The 21,602-nt window shown below is 26.4% G+C and overlaps 2 protein-coding genes and 2 long non-coding RNA genes across 11 annotated transcripts in view; 2 read left to right on the top strand and 2 right to left on the bottom strand.

The window, feature by feature from the left end:
- The window catches only part of LOC147907074 (uncharacterized), a 69,564-nt gene extending 47,970 nt beyond the window's left edge, over window positions 1-21,594 (top strand). Inside the window, exons 2-3 of one of the 3 annotated variants that reach the window (XR_015547690.1) lie at window positions 19,974-20,112; window positions 20,580-21,594. This is a non-coding gene — a long non-coding RNA (uncharacterized LOC147907074). Of the gene's footprint in view, window positions 1-19,799; window positions 20,113-20,579 lie in introns of all 3 variants that reach the window. The other 2 variants (XR_015547688.1, XR_015547689.1) reach the window with 2 other exon arrangements.
- Window positions 1-21,602, top strand: part of LOC147907072 (uncharacterized) — a 296,973-nt gene that overhangs the window by 73,710 nt on the left and 201,661 nt on the right. The gene's annotated exons all lie outside the window — the stretch shown is intronic.
- Window positions 476-11,121, bottom strand: LOC105145709 (uncharacterized). 4 transcript variants are annotated; one of them, XM_087414289.1, is made up of 11 exons: window positions 10,594-11,121; window positions 10,194-10,525; window positions 9,697-10,106; window positions 9,430-9,529; window positions 7,803-7,901; window positions 2,330-2,736; window positions 2,121-2,220; window positions 1,724-1,807; window positions 1,118-1,219; window positions 891-1,049; window positions 476-735 (listed from the first exon to the last, which is right to left on the bottom strand). In XM_087414289.1, the coding sequence occupies exons 2-11, from the start codon at window positions 10,491-10,493 to the stop codon at window positions 676-678; spliced, it is 1,821 nt and encodes a 606-aa protein (XP_087270415.1). In that variant the 5' UTR covers window positions 10,494-10,525; window positions 10,594-11,121; the 3' UTR covers window positions 476-675. The 4 variants fall into 4 exon arrangements, with proteins under 4 accessions (XP_087270415.1, XP_087270416.1, XP_087270414.1 ...); XM_087414290.1 differs by having other exon boundaries at window positions 10,614-11,121; XM_087414288.1 differs by having other exon boundaries at window positions 10,194-10,607.
- The window catches only part of LOC105145708 (pupal cuticle protein Edg-84A), a 28,822-nt gene continuing 23,054 nt past the window's right edge, over window positions 15,835-21,602 (bottom strand). For 2 of the 3 annotated variants that reach the window (XM_011055471.2, XM_087414324.1), the window contains 2 exons: window positions 18,342-18,451; window positions 15,835-16,658 (listed from right to left, as the gene is read on the bottom strand). The gene's annotated coding sequence lies outside the window, so the exon portion shown is untranslated. The remainder of the gene's footprint in view (window positions 16,659-18,341; window positions 18,452-21,602) is intronic. The other variant, XM_087414325.1, reaches the window with a different exon arrangement.

The raw sequence follows: 21,602 nt of genomic DNA, 5'->3' as shown, positions 1-21,602 counted from the left end.
ACATTTATTTTTGTCTAAAAATTATTAGAATCTATAAAATGAAATTTTAATTTTGTTTTCCTAATTTTGTTTTTTAATTTTTTACTTGTTAAACTTTTATAATATTTTTAAAATAAATATTTATTTTATGAGCTGTGTGTAAAGATGTCATACAAATGAGATAACTAAAATTTTAAGTAAATTAAGTGAATTTAAGAAAATTGTGTAGAAGAATTTCTGAATTATAAAATTAAACAACCGAAAAAGATTAATGATAATTGTGACAATTACACATTCGCAAATAATAAAAAGTTGTTATTTTAATTGAAATATTAAAGAATTTTAATTTATCTTTTCATTAGATTTAAAGAAATTTAAAACATACGTATAGCAAGTAATAAAGAAAGAAAAATATGAAAAATATATAATTAATAAATGGTACATGATTAATAATATTTAATGTAAGATATACAAATTGATTTAATAAAATAACGCGTTTTGCGGCAATAATAAATGATTTATTATTATCTTGAATTACATTACATAGTTTGCTGAATCAGAATATTGTTATACATACATTACGTGCGCAACAAAATTTATAGTTTCTTTATGTAAAATTCCACATTTATTATCAAATAACTTTATGCAAATATTAATTGTTTAGGACTATTATTTAAATTGGCGTTGTGGTCTTTTTTAATCTGTATTTAGCATTACGCGCAGTGTTGTAAAATAGGACATTATAGTTGAACAGTACTGGAACATATAAGAAAATTTAGTTAAATCTTTCGTTATATTATAAAAATAAATTTTTGATCTCTGAAGTGCAAACGTAATGAAAATCATGTGCTAACAAATATGCAAATGATAGCGATTTTTAATTAATTCAAATCTCTGTCTCTCTTTCTCACCGATGTCAAGTAATTAAAACTTATTGATGGAGTAATACATGGTACTGCAATCGTTACTACTTTTTGACTTCTCAACATGATAATTTGCAGAAGTTTCCGTATTTCATCAGATTGATTATACCAGTGTGTATCAAAAGCAGCCTGAGAGATATCATTGCTCTCGGAAAAAGTAACAAATTAATTATTTATATTATAATTAGTTTTATGATTTTTTGTAAGTAACTTACTAAGAAAATCAAACGTTCTGCCGGCCAAGCAAACATAAATACTTCTGCTAAACAAGCTAGAATCATGAAGGTATATTTGAACCTCAATACTAGAGATTGATTCTGTTTAAAAAAAATTATATATGCATTATTATTCCCATATTCTAATACTTAAAATTTTTAATTTATGTAATAAGTAAAATTGACCGAGAAATGTTCAATACAAACAATCGAAGAAGGTCATATTTGATTAAAGCGAATTTTGATACCTAACCATATTTTTACGCGAATCTTTCAATTTTTACTTTAAGCAAACTGTGCGCCAATTATTTGTTTTCGGTCTCAAAACACTGTCTTAAACTGAAATTGTAGTATATAATGTCAAGCAATTTATTAATGCTAACCGATGCTAACGAGCACTTTAAAATTGTAAAGAATTTATGAAAAATATTATGACCAAGATTCGATTTTACCATTTGGACCTATCTACATTTCTTGACAGGCGTTTAATAGGAATGGCGAATAATGGGAAAGAAGGTTCGAAATTTAACTGGGATGATATTGTCCGCAATAAATTCTTTAGTGCTTTAAGATGCTCATCAGCATCATTGTAATTAAATAGCTTACCAGTTTAATTGATGATATTGCATTATGATCTAGTTTTTTTTTAGAATTGTGTTTTAAAATTGATAAGTAATCAGTTTGCTTGAGCTGGAAATTGCAAAATTTATGCAAAAATATTATTAGTCATCAAGATTCGCAAATGGTATTAAATACAGTGTTTTTATTTGTTTTTAAATTTAGTTGGGAGAATCTCCCTCTCCGTCTTCTTTTTCTTTATATAAATGGATATTAAATATATTTATATAATTATGTATATATTATAAATATATAAAATTTTCAGTATATTCTCGAATTTCAAATATAACATTTGATAGCTTTAATTATATATAAATTTTTAATAAAGATTTTAGGTAAATTTATGAAAAGAAATTTTAATTTTCAAATTATTACATGTACTTACGGTAAGAAATGAAACACCAATTATTATTAAATTAATCGTACTACAACATATACATGTTAATGCAAAGCAACGAGCAACAATAATAACTTCTGCTGTGTACCTGAATAAATACATTTTAGTTCTCAATATTTATATTATCCAAATTTTTTAAATTAGATTACGTACATAAAAACAAGGATGTCACATTTTATATTTAAATTATTACTCACTCAAGTATTTTTTGATGTTCTTTAATACATTTGGTCAATTGATAGACATTTGTGAAAGTTCTCAGATCTTCGATAATTATTTCAAATCTTGCTGATGCAAACCAGAGTAAAGTAGCCACGAAAGTATTTAAGCATAATTGTCCCGATACTATGAATCCGACTATAGCTTGATGTGCGTAAATAATTGTTCTTAAAGGCTCATAATATACATCGAACGGATATTCGATTAACATTGGAAATGGTTGATGTATCATGGGAGCTATCGCGCAGGCTGCTACCACAATAAAATAGAAAATAATCGAAGACACACCATAGAATGCGGCACATTTATCAATGTACCGTTGAATCACAACTTCTTCACGTGGTTTCATCGAGTTGCAAAAATATTCCGCTTCAAAAGTAATATTCTGTAAATATAATTATTATAATATTTACGCGTACGCGTGCATACTACATACTTACGCATGCGCATATATGTACAGGGTATCCGTAATTTTTAGCCAAGCACTTTTATGTAAATAGAGCGAACTAAACTGTTAACAAGATTAATTACAATAGTTACAATAGTTAACAAGATATTAATTACTAAAAATCACTGATTAATTTCAATAATTTTTTACTCAAATACTATTAATACTTCACAAAAAAACAGCAAGAGACAAAAATTGCTTATTTTCTTCTTATAAAGTTCTGAGAATTTTTTAATACTGTATTTTCATATTGGTAAAAATGTTGGTAAAAATCGTTGCCGATAAGAAAATGCAGTAATAAAAAGTTGATAAAAAATTCTGAAAAAATTCTTAGAACTCTATGAAAAGAAAATAAACAATTTTTGTTTCTTGCTGTTTTTTTTTCTCCAAAATTGTAGTATTCGCTAAATAATAGTATTCGAGTAAAAAATTATCGAAGATCAATATTCGGCAATTTTTAATAATTAATATCTCGTTAACCATTGCGAAATGGTAGAGGATTTTTCGATTCAGTTTAGTCTGCTCTATTTACAAAAAAAGCTTTTGGCTAAACATTGCGGCGCACCCTTCATATACATATATAATATATTTATTTACAGTGTTTACATTGGCTAAGTGTGTATACATTCGTCTTTTTAAATAAAATTAAAGAAAGTTTTTAAATAAAAATTGTTTTGTTTAAAAATTGCACAGTAATTATTTTTTTATTGAACAGTATTTTATTAGAAGTATTTTATTTTTTTGCTCATGTCTAGAAAAACAATACAAATGACAATATATGTATGTATCTCAGGAACTACTATAAAAAATAATATTTTATTATGAAAAAAATGATTTGTAAAAAAATTTCTTATGGAATTATAATAAAATAGATTCTATTCTTTTTTTAAAAAAATATAACTGCTACTAGAAAACATTTAAAAAAGAATGTCTTTTGTTTAAGTTATTAGATCTTTTATTAAATTTTATTTATATGTAATTTATATTAATTAAATTTTATTCACATTTTTTTAATGACTTTCTTATTTAAAAAGATATTATAATTGAGTTGTGAACACTTAAACCAAATACACATATTATGCCTATAGATATAATTTGTAAAATTCTTTAATGTAAAATATATTGATATTAAGTACTTGTATGTGATGATAATTGACTTTGTGAAAGATAAAATTACATATGGCGTGTAAAACAGGGGCTTGTTGAACAACTAATTCGACGAAAATAGCAAAATCGTTAATATGATTTGCGGTGGTATATATCATTGATGCCTCCATGCAAATCGCCAGAATAATGCACAAATTTTGATACAGTTTCATACAGGTGATTTTAAACTTTGTTGCGTCTTTTGGCATCGGCCAACTCCATGTTATCCATAAACTTAACTTCACGCCGGAAATAACTTTTTTGAAATTCAACTTCTCCGACTTTTCTGACTTCTGTAGCATGACTATATATGTACATATATTATACACGTAACGATGAGAATAATTTGAATAATGTTGTAAATACTGACTTTCTTACAATTCGATATATACAATGGAGGATGTGATAAATGAATATAAAACAAATGAAAGAGGGGAGAAATTACTATAAATGTATTATGAATATTCCCGTTTCATATAAAAAGAGTATACATTGATAAAATTATAGGGCACGATAAGAGAGGAGAATGCACCGTGTGTGTAAATTCAGTACGTGGAGATGTATAAATAAGCTGTTTTTGCATTATCTATATAATGTGAGAGATAGTGCTACTAGGTTTGGTAGGGCGTTTCTACTTTATAAGTAGAAATAGCTTATTACATCTGCACCTATTGATTTTAAATGCACGGTGCATTTTCTTTTCTTATCGTACCTTATAATTTTATCAATGTATACCCTTCTGTATGATACAGGAATATTTATAATGCACCTATAATAATTCCTTTCCACTCTCTTTACTTCCACTCTCTTTATATTCGAATGTTTATCGCACATTCTTCAGCGACTCATTGCATATCAAATCATAAACTTCATAATAATTTTATCGCCCTATGTGTAAAGAAAATACGTAGGAAGTATCATTATATGAAATGATATGTGATAAGAAGTTGAAGAGTACAAATTTCTATTCATTTAATTTTTTAAGAGACCGGAAGTTCTTTCCTTGAGATTTTACAATATACAAGTACAATAAGCGCAGTACTACAGTGCAGTACCTATATAGAAACATGGGAATATTTATCATATGGCGGGACAGAACATTTTAGAAAAGATTTTATAATATTTAAAGATCGTAATCAGACACAAGACGTATAAACAAATTTTTATTCCTTAATTTTGATGAATAAAACGGATATGTTTAATGGGTATGGTTAAAAGGTTTATTTTGCTATTTTGAAGTGATTTCTGTATATTATTATATGTATACTAGTATGAGTACTTTGTAATGTAATAATACAAGATGCATTATTCTCGGAGACGAACTCATCCAATATATACAGTGGCTACTTTTTGAGAAATCAAAAATTTGTTCCAAATTGTAAAGCAACATGACTATTTTGAGGTAAAAATTTGATTGGTTGTTTCTTTTGGTCTATTATTCTACCACCATTATGTTCAATAATATACCTTCTATTTTTACATCATTCTAAGATGCTTTTTAATACGTATGTTCAAAAAATTCTTAAACTTTGTTTTTATACTTATGTATAATTTATATGTTACGTATAATTTTTGAGGTTCATTTACTTATTCGACTTTCTCTCCTTCGAAATACTCTTCTTTTTTGGTTGATAAATAATATCATCAATTATGAATCTTTGGCAATAGCGAAACAGTGAATCGGAGGTATCATTTAGAAATGCTGAAATGTCTGAAATTCGCAGGAGAACTATATGCGACTTTGAAAGACGCATATCAGTTTTACTTTTAGAAGTAAACAGATATTGGGAGAGGTGTGTCAACGAAGAAGGAGAATATTTCGAAAGAGACTGAATAAGTTGTAATTAAAAAAATATATTAAAAAATAAAAACAAAGTAAGAATTTTTTGAACAGAATACAACATCGGTATATTATATTTACTATTTGTATATATTATATTAATCCTCGAATACTATTGAATGATATATAGTATTGCTATTAATACGTTTTACGTTTAAGGAAATAAACTACTTTTAATTAATGTAACACAAGTTTTTTATACATTTCACATTTTAATGACACAATATTTATAATCTAGACTTTGATAAACACAAATATAATCTAATTACGAATTTAATTATTACCTTAAAAAGAAAAAAGAATAAGTACATTTAAATTCAATTTTGAAGTGATATGCAGTATTTAGTCCAATCCTTATTGTGCATGTCTTCTCATAACATTTGAATAAAATATATAATAACAGTATAATAATATAAAACTATTTAAATTGAAATCACTTATTACGCTCGTTGTTATAACACTGATTATTAAGGAATTTAAACTACAGGAAATAAAATTTTTGAAGAGTCTGATCTAAATAAATATTAAACTACTCAAATAGAACCATTTAATAATTTTGTAATTTATAATAGTGCAAAGAATTTATTGCTATTATAAAAATATGCTACTTTACTTATCCAAATTCTTTCTCTTCAAACATCATTCGCATTGTAGTAAAGTAAGAGAATATGGTTGAAAGATACTGAAACATATATTATATTATGGATGCATATGTTCATTTCTTGTAGCAAAAGTACTATGCGTTCCGATATTCATTGCTGAAACTATAAAGTATATGTTACGTTATAGATTTTTAGCGTTGACAGTGAATATTAGAACGCACCTTATGAGTAAATGTGTTTTAATTATAATAGACATATTTATAAATTATTCTAAAAAAATTGATATCTATTTATTTCTTATTTAGAGTGTGACTAAAAATAAGTACTTTAAGAGTATAAGTATAAGAGTCCAACCGGAATTTTTGCCGAGACTAAACCGAAACACTCGTCATGTCAATTTCAACCGAAAATAAAACCAAAATTAAAAAATAGGAATCCTATAAAAGTCATATATATAGCCCGTATATTATACATGCTCATATATTATATACTTTTTCTTTATAAATATCAAAATTTATTAAAACAATAATTATATATAGATATTAATATTTATGAAGAAGAGCTATATGGCGGTTTCAGTCGAAACTGACACATAATGAGTGTTCATTTTCAGTTTCGGTAAAAGTTTTGGTTGGACTCTAATTATAAGGTAGAAATATATTAGCGATAATTTTTTAATTATTAATTTTAGTATGTAATAATTATAATACTTAATCCTCTTGTCAATAGTCAGATTTCCCTCTTTAATTTTTATAAAAATTTTATATAATTTTTATAAAAAACCATAGCTCAAAGCGCGCAAATCGATATAAAATGATCTAAATAACATGAGAATCATTGCCGGGCTAAGATGTATTTTGTTGGGAAATTAAAAAAATTTTTAATTAAAACCTCAAAAAGGGATATCCGGGTAAGAGAATTAAATAAAATGAAGTAAATCTCATTTTTGCTAAATTATTTTGTTAAATTAGAAATTTTATGTCATAAATATTTATTTTTTTATGTTTCTTATATTTGTTTTTCTCTATTTTTGAGAAATAAAGGAAGAAAGAAGAAAATAAAAAATCTTTTCTAATTATAATTCCAAGTAATTATAGCTAACTAGATGACTAATGTGCACTACCGATAAATTTTAATAATATAATAATTTTTTAAAATCACTAACCGATGCATAATAACGTAATGACAACGAGGGCAAACCGCATGGTAATGCAACTAGTATTGGCTTTTGACTTCTCAATATAACCATTTGTAAGTTTTTTCTAAGATATTCAGATTTAGCATACCAATCTGTTTCAAAAGCTGCTTGTGCTACACTCGTACTCTGCGAATTCGTACAAATCCATACAATTAATAACACATAAATTATGTGTAAATGTAGTTACGTTATTCTTTATAAATAATTTACTTACTACATGAATTAAATGTTCCGCTGGCCAGGCATACATAAATACTTCTAATAATGCACAGCTTGATAAAAGGATACACTGAATCTTCAAAGATAATGGTACCTTCTATTTGAACAGATATGAACCGCTATCATTAGACGAAATGTTAATAATATGAACTGTCTAATTTAAGAATATTAATACGTTTGTGTTAAAACGTAGAAAATAATTTATTGTATATTCTCTTACAAATTTATTATTTGCAAATATATATTAATATTATTATATTTTGTGAGTTTTATATTATATTTTAAAACATTATCATAAAAAACATTTATATATAAAAAATGATGCGTGAAATATCATGTATATTTCTAAATTTATTTCAATATATATATATATATATTGAAATAAATTTGAATAAAAAATATTTTAATTAATGCTATATTTACGATAAATTTAATAATAATGTTGTAATAATATAATGATATTCTTAACACATTCTTATCATTTTCCATGATTTAATCGGGATTTTCAAGACCCAGGCGAATTTTCAGTTTTAAATTATTCTGTCTTAAATTCGACCTCTGCGAACTTAGCACCTGACTTTAAGAAAAAAATTTTTTTTAACACGTATTAAATTAAGCTCAATTTGTATCCGTTTGTTTAAGATTTAACTATAAAGATTTAACTTTAAATTTGAAAAAATGCTAGCACCCCACTTTGAAATATTTAAAATCTATAAACAGGTGCTGTTTCGGGATCGTTTGTACCACCATCGGTTTTGTTTATACTTAAAGAAGTAATTGTAGCGAATTTTCAAGGGTGAGAGCCTCATATTTGTTTGATTATGTTTCAAGATTGAAATAGCTTTCGATGTTCACTAAACTGGATAAGTATTTAAAAAATCATAAAAAAATACTTAAGCACTAAGATCAGCTTTAACCGAAAACAGATCTATTTCTCTTACGGGGATCTTAAAGTGAAGTTTGAACTTCGACGAGATTATTTTACCAATAAAATGTGTCACTTTGACATATATTTATATATTACTACACCAATATCTCATGCACACAAGAGAAAAAAAGTAATTACGAAACAAAAATTATTGCGTTTAGTCGATAATACAGACGACTTTAGAATCCTCTTAATTGAAAAAAAAATATAATATCACGCGTTATCACCGAAACGGACGGGGGTACAAACGAATACGAACGGATACGAACGACCTCGAAACAACACCTGTTTATAGATTTAAAATATTATATCTCAATGTGGGTGCTGATATTTTTTTTTCAATCCTTTATACTTTTCAATCCCTTGAGGTACAAACGAAAAGGAAGGTGGTACAAATCGAGTTTAATTTAATGCGTATTAAAAAAAATTTTTTCTTAAAATCGGATTCCAGATTCACAGAGGTTCAAATTCGAACATATAAAAAAAATGAAAAATGGATCATGTCATTGTAAAATTGTATTCTTGAATATTGAAAAATGGTGCCAGAATTTTTTTTAGATTTTTTTTTAGAACTTAAAAACTTTTAAGAACTTTTTGAAAGACACAATCAGGCACTAGTGACCTGAACTAGGAAAACGTTGAATTGTGGAGGGTTAATTAGGTACAGTATGCTATAATTGCATTGAATTATACTTACTGCAATAAAAATAAGGCCAAATGTTATTAATGCTACAGTAGTGAAAAGTACAGTTACCATTGCAAAGGGTCGAACTGTAAGGGCTACCTCTCCCGCATATCTAAAAATCATTTGAAATATTTTGTCTCATATAAGGGATAATAATATAATATCTATTTAAATAGATAAATAATTTTAATTTTAACAGTTAAATATATATAACAAAATTTCAATATTTTACACATACAATAAAATTTTCATTTCACATTCTCTAAAAAGATGTCTTACTTGATTAATTTTTGATGCTTTTCGATACATTTCGCGAGATTATAGATATTCGTAATTGTTCGGAACTCTTCAGTCAATAATTTAAATCTCGCTGAAGCCAACCAGAGCAAAAGCGCCATGAAAGCGTTAACACATAAATGTGCAGATATGAACAGACCAACTATGATCTGATGGATATACGTAATAGCCCTTAACGGTTGATGAGACGCATCAAATGGAAATTCAGCAGCTGTTGGAAGCGGCTGATCTAGCATGACAGGTCCGATGAAAAGGCCGAAGAGACTCATGTAGAATAAACTTATGCAAAAACCATAAAAATTGGAATACTTATCAACATATTCCCGCTGAACAATCGTTTCTTCGTGAGGCTTGATCAGTGCGCAAAAATTTTCCATTTCGAGAGTAACATACTACAATTAATTAAAAATATATTATTCCGATTCATAATACGTGAGAAGAAAATTTTATTTTTCAGAAGCAGAATCTGTATTAAATACTTGTAATCGTTGATAAATAATTAAGTGACACCAAATGTTGCCAATAACGTGGCAAAGCGTGACCAAAGAGAACAATGATCTCATAAAACTATCGAGATCATTGGTATTCTTATTCTTCACAAGACCATATATTACCGACGCTATTACGCCTGTAGTCATTAATATACAGATATACTGATATAGCTTCACGCACAGAATTTTGCATTTAGAAGTGCCTAATGGTAACGGCCAAAACCATATAACAAACAGACTCAATTTCATGATGGCAATCGTCTTCTTTAGCGTTACTCTCTCTTGCATGACTACGTTTTAAATTACGTACAATTGCAATTCTGTGAAAAGTTTTACTTAAGAAACTATATACTGTCTTGAAAATCTTTTCTTTACATCAGATACACACTATTTCAATAATATTCTTACAAAATGTACGCTAGGTGAAAGCGTGGAAAAACCGATGCCAAAACGTATTGCATCAGTTATCTTTAATGTAAAAAGAGTATGCGTGCATACGAAAACAAGTTGATGTAAGATTTTATTACAGTTCTACTGAAATATAAAATGTCGATTGAAGAAAAATTACAAAATGGATGTGATATGAGACATATATGCATTCTTCTCTGCGTATTCTTTGAAAACGTTAAGTGGCAGAAAATAATTTATTAGCTATGCAGAACCTGAAATGTGAGTTGTGGTGTTACATAGCAGCTGTTTCCCGCACTGTTGAAACATTGATGAATCTTCTAACGTACCTTAATTGAGACATGAGTGAAATGAGTGAAAAGTGAAAAAGAAATTCTCTTATATTCGCGGACAGTCTAGTGTAGTCTATAAACTTATACAACGCAAAAATTATTTCTCAAACAGATAATTTAGTCTATTCTTAGCTTTCAATTTCAGTTTTCCTAAGTTAAAATAGTAGTTTTCAAATTTATTATTTTTTCTTAATTTAATATTTTTATTATTGTATATAATTACATAAGTTATAAAAATAGGTAAAGTAGTTTGTCTATTTGCAATAGAATAATACATTTTTTAAAACTTTAATATATAATTTTGCATTCGTTATTCAAAAATATTCACATTTCAGCAGGAATTTTTAACAATAAATAATTACAAGTAAACTATCAATTGACTAGGCAAATTATTAATAAAAAAAGCTAAATCCTACGAATTGTGCTGTATGAGAATATATTGTCCAAAATTAAATTATAATAATTAAGTAGGTATCTTTGAAAAAGTGTTAACCATGTATCCAACCATTATTCGTGCTTTCGAATAATAAATCTAATTAAGATATCTCTCTCTGATTTTTATATACTAAGAGAAAAGTGTTTGATGTGTATTTGATTATATAATTGTATATTAAAATATTATGGTTAAGAGTTTTATTTTTGTAGTTACGGTTATAATGTTAGTAATATTATATAATTATACAAAATGAGTTGAAATTTTATAATCGTTTTCATATATTCTTTTTGTTATATATATAACCATATTCTCTTAATTATAATATTAACTATGCAATATATTATATAGAGTCAGAAATATTAAAAACCTTTTTTCTCAGTGTAGTAGATAATATTACTACTAAATAAATTATTATGTGAGTAATATTATTATTATTTTGATCATATTGTTATAAGAAGAGACTATTTTAAATAGAATGCGCATAAAAACTTGTATATACTCTTGTGTGCGCGTTTTTCGTTTTGAATATGAAGATGTTGCTTAACAGCTCCATCCATACAAGTAAATTCCACTGAAGTGTTTATATATAATGTATTATTAGTATTATATTGGCTGCGTTCGAAAATGTGTAATGTTAAACAAGGACAAGATGATGAATCCAAGGCATCCGAGCGACATTTCCGAACGCAGCCATTGTGCATTCATAGCACGCAATAATGTATGACAATTATGTTCAAAATGTTAAAATTGCAATTTATTTTCCAAGAAACGAATTTGCCGATATCAGCGTCAAGTTACATGCACTATTACACATTTATATACTATTACACATTTGTAAAAAATGAACTATCTGAATATAAATTTCGTATATAATAATTTCATTATCTGAACAATTCGGATCGTTTGCAAGGATCAAGAAGCACCATTTACTCTCTTTGACGAATAGAATATTTCTAAAGAAATTGGAAATGAGAGTAATTAAATGTAAATCAATAGTTCATATGCTAAAAATTGCGATTGTCATGGGAATATATAATGTTAAACAGTTGACTAATAAATTATTCCATCTAGAAATAAACAATATAATATCTAAAAATAAACGGTTATTTATTCAAGTGAGTAATTAATTGTATTGATTACAAACGGAAACAACATTATATAGGATATCATCTGAATATTTTAGCTTGAATTTAGGGAAAAACTTAATTAATTCTGGATAAAAGCATTTCAACATATACGTGTACAAATAGTTTTTTTAAAAACCTGTTATTTTTAGAGAACGTAAAATGCTATTTTTGTACACGTCCGTTGTATGTATATTAAAATATTTAAAAATAAATATATATTAAATTCAATATAATGGTATATCTATTTTTTATTTAGCAATATTTATGTGATTGATATTATTTTGATAAACATAAAAGTTATTAGGTGTTGGAATTAATTCGTAGCGTTTTACAAGTGATGGGAAGTACTTTCATTAATGTATTTTTTAATGCTCATGTGAAATAAATAACATTCTTTCATTAAAAACGCTACGAATTAATTCCAATACCTAATACATATTGATTTGTAAACATAATTTTATAAAATAATTTATTTCAAATTGTATAAAATTTCTACTTAATTTGATTTTTTAACGCGGATTAAAACGGAACTTTGTAGCATTCATTATCTACAAGTTATGATAACCGATGATAATGCTAATAAAGTTATCGACATCCGCTAGTATGATCGATCGAATACAAACAGGTAAAATAGTTTATAATGTTTTAATGCAAGTGATGTAATAATATCATAATAAATATCAATTATTAAAAATTTAATAATTTACATTTTTTTATATACAAATTGTTTTATGTTACTTTACTAACAATGGGTAATATTACTTTTGCCGATAAAGTATTCTTTCAAGTGGTTGACTTATACCGTCAGACGATTAGAGACTAATAAATCAATAAATGTGGGAGTAGCATCCATATCTTTTATATAATATTTATTGCTATAATTTAATATAACTTCCGATTCTCTAACTAATTCACAATTGACAACTTATGTCGACAAAAGTTTCGAAAACATCTTCCCGAGTTTGCAACTCGGTAGCATTTAACCATTCAGCGGTTCGCACTAATGCAAACACAAGTCTTAACGCGACGTACTATCTTCTCGGCAACAAAGTACTCTCAGCTTTCACAACTTCGGCTTATACGAGTTCTGTTAATTAGTGCGTTGCACCACTATCGGTATTATTTCGTTGTGATTTCATTTCGGATACTATTGTCGCGCGCGAAGTTATGACACGAAATAATAGATTCTCAGAGAGTAAAGAGTACTCTCGAAATCTTCGAATAAGCTCTTCTACAAAACATAAAATCCGGCTGCTTAAAGAAGCGTTTCGAATTTGCAATGCACTCTGAGAAGTGGCGAATTCGCGCTTAGTGCATTTCTGATCATAACCACAGAAGTTTGAGACCGTATTAAACTTTATATCACTATCCTTCGAAGGAAGAGCTTTATGTATGGCTTTATACATATTGTCTTGTGGCCACATTGTGGCACAAATTTACGAATAACATTGTTATATTCAGGGTATGCTAAATATTTTTTTTTTAGATCGGCGAATCTTGTTTTATTATTGCTTACAGTGTTTTGTTCTAATATAAATCAGCAAAACTGCAATATTTGTCTAATTTTATTAATTGTATATTATTAGTTATACAGAATAGATATCATTGAATTCTTGTTATAACAGGGTTTTGCAACCGATGTGTCACAAAAAAATTTTTAAAAAGAGAGAAAGAAGTGAAAAAATTTAAAAATAATAAAGCGACTAAGATGCCAAATCATGTTTAAAAAAATTATGAAAATTATTATTGTATATTATTGATATTAAATTCTGAATACTACGTAAGTATTATGTGGATATTATCTGTTAAAAATTTAAAGATGCTCAGAAAAATAAAAATATTAAAGATTTAATAATTAAAATACTAGAGAAAGCTAAAAAATTAAAATTACCGAAATTTTAATTACTTTTTGATTAAAAAAATAGAATTTTAACCCAAAATTTCTAATATTCCAAATATTAGAAATTTGATAAACGGTTATTTGATAAGCGGACTACGTTACATATGAATGCAGTTGTAATTAAAACTTTTATTTGGCCTCTGATTCAAAATCAATTTCAGTGAATATTTGAAACGCAACCATTTCGGCGTTCTCTGATACATTGAGAAACTTTATCACCGATTGTATTTTGGTTGATACGACACGGCGGTTTGTTCGTTTCGATTGCTTTTGTGTGCGCATCGATGTAGTAACATGAATCTTCTAGTTATATAGTACGCAATATGTATAGAACAGAATTTGTAAAACAATCATCATTTTAATTTTCTTGTATACAAGATAATTCGACTCTTACTGCAAAAGATATTTAATATGTATGATTGTTGAAAGCTTAAATTATGCTAAAAAGAATATTGTATAAAAAAAAACTAAATTATTACATAAACATTACATACTTTAATTTGCCAGTAACATAAAACAAAACAAAACAAACGTTTCCCTGTTAGATCATTATCAGTGTGAACAAAACTAACATTGGAAATATTACATAGATAAGATATATAAAAATTAAAATTCGCTCTCGATCGCAGTATTAAATTTTTTACTTTTTAACTTGTTTCTGTTAAAAAATACAAATATAATGTAAAATTGTAATGGGAACAAGCAATACAAATCTAATAAGAAAAATACAAACTAAGAAACAAGGAATAAAAATAAAAATAAAAAAGTAAAAAAGTAATCTAATATTATATTATGAGAAATGTAACTTAAAGTCATTATGAATCAATATGAATGGAGATTGTGTGATGTACAGTCATAAATATTTATATTATATTTGTACTTTTTAACAGAAACAAATATGTTTGTCTATAATCTACATACACAATCTATAGGAGTACATATAGTTATCAATTACAACATTCTTATAACATTTATTTTATTGAGCGAGATTGATAATTAATACTGCGATCAAGAGCGAATTTTAATTTTTATATATCTTATCTATGTAATATTTCCAATGTTAGTTTTGTTCACATTGATAATAATCCAACAGGGATCGAAACATTTGTTTTGTTTTGTTTATTACTGGTAAATTAAAGTATTTATATTTTAACTAGATGATTTATTTATTAACGATTGTAAATTTTAATTTATAACGATTAATCTTAGGCTCGTAGCCCTTTGTCTTTCTGTTTTTTAAATTTATTGAGCCTTATTACTATTATAGTTTAAATTATTATATTTAACATTATGTAAAATAAATATGATTTTTAAAATTATTTATTATAAATAAGAAACATATTTAACATTGAAGAATTTACATGATTTAAGTGAAAAAAAAAGAATAATTGTAAATTCATGATTTATGGTTATTTTGCATAAAGACTTTTTAAGCTTATTTTTATAATTTTATTATAATAATTTAAATAAGGAACAGGATTACATGTTTTTTTAAGATTAATTGTCAGATATCTAAAAAAATTAATTATAAAATTGCTATTATTCTTACGTTTTTAATATTTTTAAATAATTCACATTATTCAATTTAAATTATATACTTTTACTTGCAAAAAATTTATTTAAATAAAATTTTAACATTTGTAAAAGAAATTCACACAATTATTGTTATATTTTTTTTGTAACTGTAATAACTTATCATTGTGTGTGATAAAATATATACTTAAATATATTAACAATAAATATATTAAACATTATAAAAGTACATAGCTAACAAATTGGTAACATTTTGCGTATATACTAAAAATAAATACAATGCGATGAACATGAGTTACATTTACAAAAAACATAGTCATATTTCATATTTGATCGATTCAGAATTTAACGCATGACGGGCTACTAGCAGGATCTCGTTAACAGCAGGTTACAAAACTGGATTGACGAATTAATTATCGAATACATATTAGCCCGCGTCAACGCATTGCTGTTGATTCTCGTAGGTTTATTGAGTGCACATTTACAAATTAAGGGCAGCGTATGACAATTTTTTGAGTTTGGTTGCATATATTTTTTTCTTTATTTAATCTTTATTTTCTATCTTTATTTGATCAAACTTATACTTAATTAATAACGTACTTTAAACTATAATTTCAGTTTACAACAAAATCGGCGATTAATACTAACGCATGATATTTCAATTAGTTGCGGTTGGCCATTTATTGAGTAAACTCTGCTTCTTTAGAACAGTATCTGCTGTACAAACAAAACTTTTATTGTAGCAATAAATTGACGTAACATGTGTTTTTATTAAAATGTTAGTTTAGTAAAAATATGCGGTGTATTCTGTTGTGGTCAAAATGAAGAGATTTAAGGAATATGAATATAGTCATTAATTCTCGAAAATTAATACTATATAGTATAAATATGTGTGCACGTATCAATATATTTATATTTTAGAATTGAAATTTAGAATTGAAATTTAGAATTGAAATTTTTAGAAAGATTGCAAAACCAAAAATACTACAGAATAATACACTTTTAAAACAAACATTAAAAACAAATTATGGTTTTATAACTTTTAATAATTATATAAATATAAGTATAATAATACAAGTATAATAATAATTTGGATACGTAATATATTCACAAGCTAAGATTTAAATGATGCAACTAACGTTACGTAGATTACTAATGCTCATGTAAATAAGTAGCTTCTTAGTGTGCTCGAGTTTCTTGATGCACAAGCACCGTTTCATGGTAGGAGAGTGCTAAGTGCTTAGCGAAACTCTTTACACGCGATCGCAACGTATACGCATATTAATTGCAAGGCATGTATATTAATGGAAAAAAATTTTTTTTCAATTATGTTTATGTCTATAAATTTAAAAAATGTAATTATAATATATAAATATAATATTAGGTCGGAGAAAAACTTTCTTCGTATTTAAAAAAATTTTTTGCAAAAGTTTTTCATTTATTGCGAAATTTTCGTTACAATTATATCATTCGCTAGAGCAAAGTTTCAGTTTTAAACTGTTTTTTAAATTGCGATATGATGATTTTTATCGGAGTTATGAGCAATCAAAGTTAGAATGCTCTTTTACTTAATTTGCGAATAATTTAGTAACAAAAAATTATAGAAACATTTTTAAGAAATGATTTTGTAGGGAAAGCTTCAAGCTTTCACGATTGGGTCACGAGGTAGTCGAAAATTTTTATAAATTTTTTTTGAACACGTGAGAGACCCCCAAATAAAATTTTTCATTTTTTTCAGTTCGTAGTTTTTTAAATATAAAAATTATTAAACTCACAGAAACTTAAAAAATATAGTAACCTTTTGTAAGTAGAAATTTCAAGCTTTAAAACTCTTTTTTAAAATTTAAATTTTGTTTATTTTTGATGAAAATATTGTATATACAATTTTGAATTAAAAAATACGAAGAAACTTTTTCCCCGACCCAATATATCAGTAACATTTTATAAAACAAATAAATTAATCAATTGATATCTGAATGAAAAAATATATTTACATTTTATTGAGCTATCGAAAAAAGCTAAAATGAGTCTTAATTTTTACTGCTTAAATAATTTAATAACAAATTTATAAATAATTATGATAAAATTATTTTATTATTTCTGAATTTAAAAAACTATGTTATTTAATAATTTTAAATTAATTCTACAAATTATCTATTTATCAAAGTACAATTATTCTGTAGTATTACCACAAATTAAACTATTTATTTAAAGAAATTAAACTATGAGTATTTTCTCTATTATATTTCAATGTGTTTTTAATCAAAATTAAGATAATGGACATTTAATTTACTTCAAACAGCGTATAATGTATGATGTGATAATAGAAAATATTTTATGCATAAGTGATTTTGTGATGTATACATATATTTTTTTGATATACAAAAAAAGGATATTTACTAGTACAACAACGTAGGGACTAGAATAATTAGAACGGAGAACATAGAGCAAACCATAATAGTCGATACGATTACCCAATCGTCCAATGGTGTCGTCCAAGAAGTGTTATTCTATAATAAAGAAAAACAATATATATGTATATAACAAATAAATATAAAAAAGAAAGTATTAAAAGTAACGAAATACGCACAAATACCTAAATTTGCACACAAATATATTAATTTTTTAATTATTGGTACAAATTGTCTCCAAATTTCTTGAATCTCTATAATCTTTTATAAAAATTCCTTATAAAAATGAAAGTTGCGAGTTAAAACATTATATACAATATAAAATATAAATTTTTCCTTATAAAAAGTTTCAGAGCGAGAAAAATTTTTTCTGAATTGAAGCAATAAATAAAAATAACACGCGTATATTATATTTCGCGCAGTTGATTAGCTCTTCTCTTTACTCGATGCTGTATCGATTTTGCGCAAACCAGCGCTACTGATTGGAATTCCCAACGCACGTTTTGCAAGAAGGCGTTAATCCTTTAAGTAGTGATAACACAATGAAACTTTATAATCCAGTTTTGGACGCGTATTCTCTCAAGCGCGATTCCTTCTCTACCATTTTCTTTGTTTTCTTTCCACGTCTTCGTCATGAAATGCGGTTACATCGTGAGACTTATCTATTGTTTTGTTTAACTGAAGATAGGAAAATTGGCAAGACACATAAAATAGGGAAATTTTTGCAAAATACGGGAATTCATGAAAAATTAAAGATTAGAATTTAATGTAACATTATTGTAGAAAATTTATTATAAACCTCGATTTTCTTGGTATCTCCGATATTCCGAAAAGTCAACGGCGATTTAATTAAAGGATAGAAAGATTAAATCTTTCTACTGAGATCTCTAAATAATCGCTTGTCTTTCAAGTTATAGAGAAAAAGACTGCGGATAGAAAGGGTGAGAAGCTACCTCGTGAGTATTACAAACGAGATGAAAGATGAGAATACGAAGTACCTATTACGTTAGTACTCGACATCTCGTTGAGATGTAACCGCGATACCGTAATCGAGGATCAAAGATTTGCGCTAAGGAATTAAATGTATTTTTTGTCGAATTACCCGGAGAACGATTAACTCATTTCAAAGCGAATCCTTCAGGTCATTAATTTTCTCGCAATCGCTCCGCATTCTTCCCAGAGATTGATATTTTGATTCTCTTAATTACAGTTTTTACTTTCACGTGCGTTTCGATAAATACTAACATATATTAATTTACTTGATTTGTGGAAACAAAACGAAGTAACTACTCAACTTTGAAATTGACATAATTACATGATGCTCATATTTTATATGCTGTATATTTTAGTACTCTATAATAACATGGTTTTTTTCTCTGCATTTTTTGTCGTAGGTAATTTTTTTCTATTCTTTTTAATCATAAATTCTTGATGTTATCTTTTCAAGGTAAAATGTGCTATTTTATCAAAGTGCGCTTGAAATGTATTTTGCAAAACAGCCTATTATATTTTGTCAAGATATGACAGAATTATCGCTTGCAGTTCAGTAAACATTGATATATTTCAGATTATTTGTGCAGCATTATCGGAATATAACCGACTTTTTCTCTCTCTTTTTCAGAAAGTGCACGATTAACCAGAAATTTTCAATGTTTATTTTACTTTTATAAAACAGTTATTATCGTGGCAGATAATCACTACAGCAGAAAATCGGCAGCATAGACGTAGGATGAAATAATTGCAGACTATATTTGCATCCCGTAAGTGTATTTGCATATATAACTAAGAAAATTTTATCATTAATGTTTTACTATTATACACGTAAAAATATGTAGCATAGAAGATTATACTAAAACTTGTTTTATTGATGTAATTGGCAAAATTGCATATTTCAAATTTATATGCACAATGTATAAAGATATTTATATTATCTTGTTAAGAATAAAATGTACAAATATCTCTCTCTATCTATTGTACATCTAATACGCATTTTTATTATTAATGAATTAAAATCTTGAAGGCACACAGTAAAATTAAAACCTATTTTACTTTAATAAACACAATTATGTATAAAATCTGTAGGAAAGGTTAATATTAATGATATATTACGATATATTACGCATTGAGCCAATCTAAACTTCTACAATTGTATCGTGATTGTTTTATTCACTTCCATTTTAATTTATATGCCTATTTAGTATACGTAATTGGCGTTCGAAATTTGCAGTGTATCTGGTTGACCGAGGCTGTCTGTGTCAGACGGGAAATCGAGCGGGCGACTTGTCTTTCGATCCTCATTAAAACTTTCGCCAACGTTGCTTTTCCAAGGAATAGCTTATTGTTTAACTTGGCTCGTTATCATTATTTGACCTGAAAATGCAGTATCGACCACGGGTGAACGAGTTAATCGCGCGACAAACGCGCGCACTTACAACGATGACTTAGCGTCTGCTACTGAATTTTACAACCTGCGTCGATTACAGTATATTTATGCAGTCAACGAAATTGTGTCACCTTTTACTCTAATCACGTTTAATGCCGAAAGCCTAGGCGAGATAACTGGGAACTCCAATTTTAATACTGTTATTTTTATTGAGTTACTATCTTTACGTGAATTCAATTAAGTATCCAGTAAAGTTTCAAATTTTGTAAATTTTTATTTCTAACAGCACAATCTTTTTTTCCATAAAAACGTTTTAGTTAACTTAATAACACCATTAATAAAATAAATACTTACGCTCTTATCTTAATAAAATTTTATTTATTTTATTAATATACTGTTGTTAAATCAATAAGAGATTATTTTTAAAATAATGTTGTTGAAACAACATCACTTTTTCAGTGTACTTTGTATTATTTTGTAAATGATTCATTATATGCACATTACATAGAAAAAAATTATATTATATAATACAAATTATATTATACTAAATTAAAAATTGAAAGAATGGATATTGATCAAAATGGATATTTTACATTTTTTAACATAAAATTGTCAGATTGTAAAGATGCACTATATTTCCAATGATCAAAATATTTAAAATTGATATATAAGACAACTTTAAGAGTTCTTTAAGTAAATATCTTTAAGATATTTTATAAACTTTGAAAGATATCTTAAAGTTGGTTTACGCGTCGGTTTTAGATATTTTATTCATTGGATTGAGAGAAACATTAAAATTTATTAAACAAAAATTACATATCAAAGTTATACAATTCGTGAGATTTATATAATTCGTGAGATTTAATG

Source organism: Acromyrmex echinatior, chromosome 16 (assembly GCF_024713525.1).
Source record: "Acromyrmex echinatior isolate Ae372 chromosome 16, ASM2471352v2, whole genome shotgun sequence".
Classification (NCBI taxonomy): Eukaryota; Metazoa; Arthropoda; class Insecta; order Hymenoptera; family Formicidae; genus Acromyrmex; species Acromyrmex echinatior.
This window is presented reverse-complemented; position numbering and strand designations above follow the sequence as displayed.

Coding starts and splice junctions, on each gene's coding strand:
- LOC105145709 (XM_087414289.1), bottom strand. CDS start 10,493: ATGCAAGAGAGAGTAACGCTAAAGAAGACGATTGCCATCATGAAATTG. Junction 7,902..9,429: donor TTGGCCTTATTTTTATTGCA/GTAAGTATAATT, acceptor CTGTTCAAATAG/AAGGTACCATTATCTTTGAA. Junction 736..890: donor GTTTTAATTACTTGACATCG/GTGAGAAAGAGA, acceptor TATATGTTCCAG/TACTGTTCAACTATAATGTC.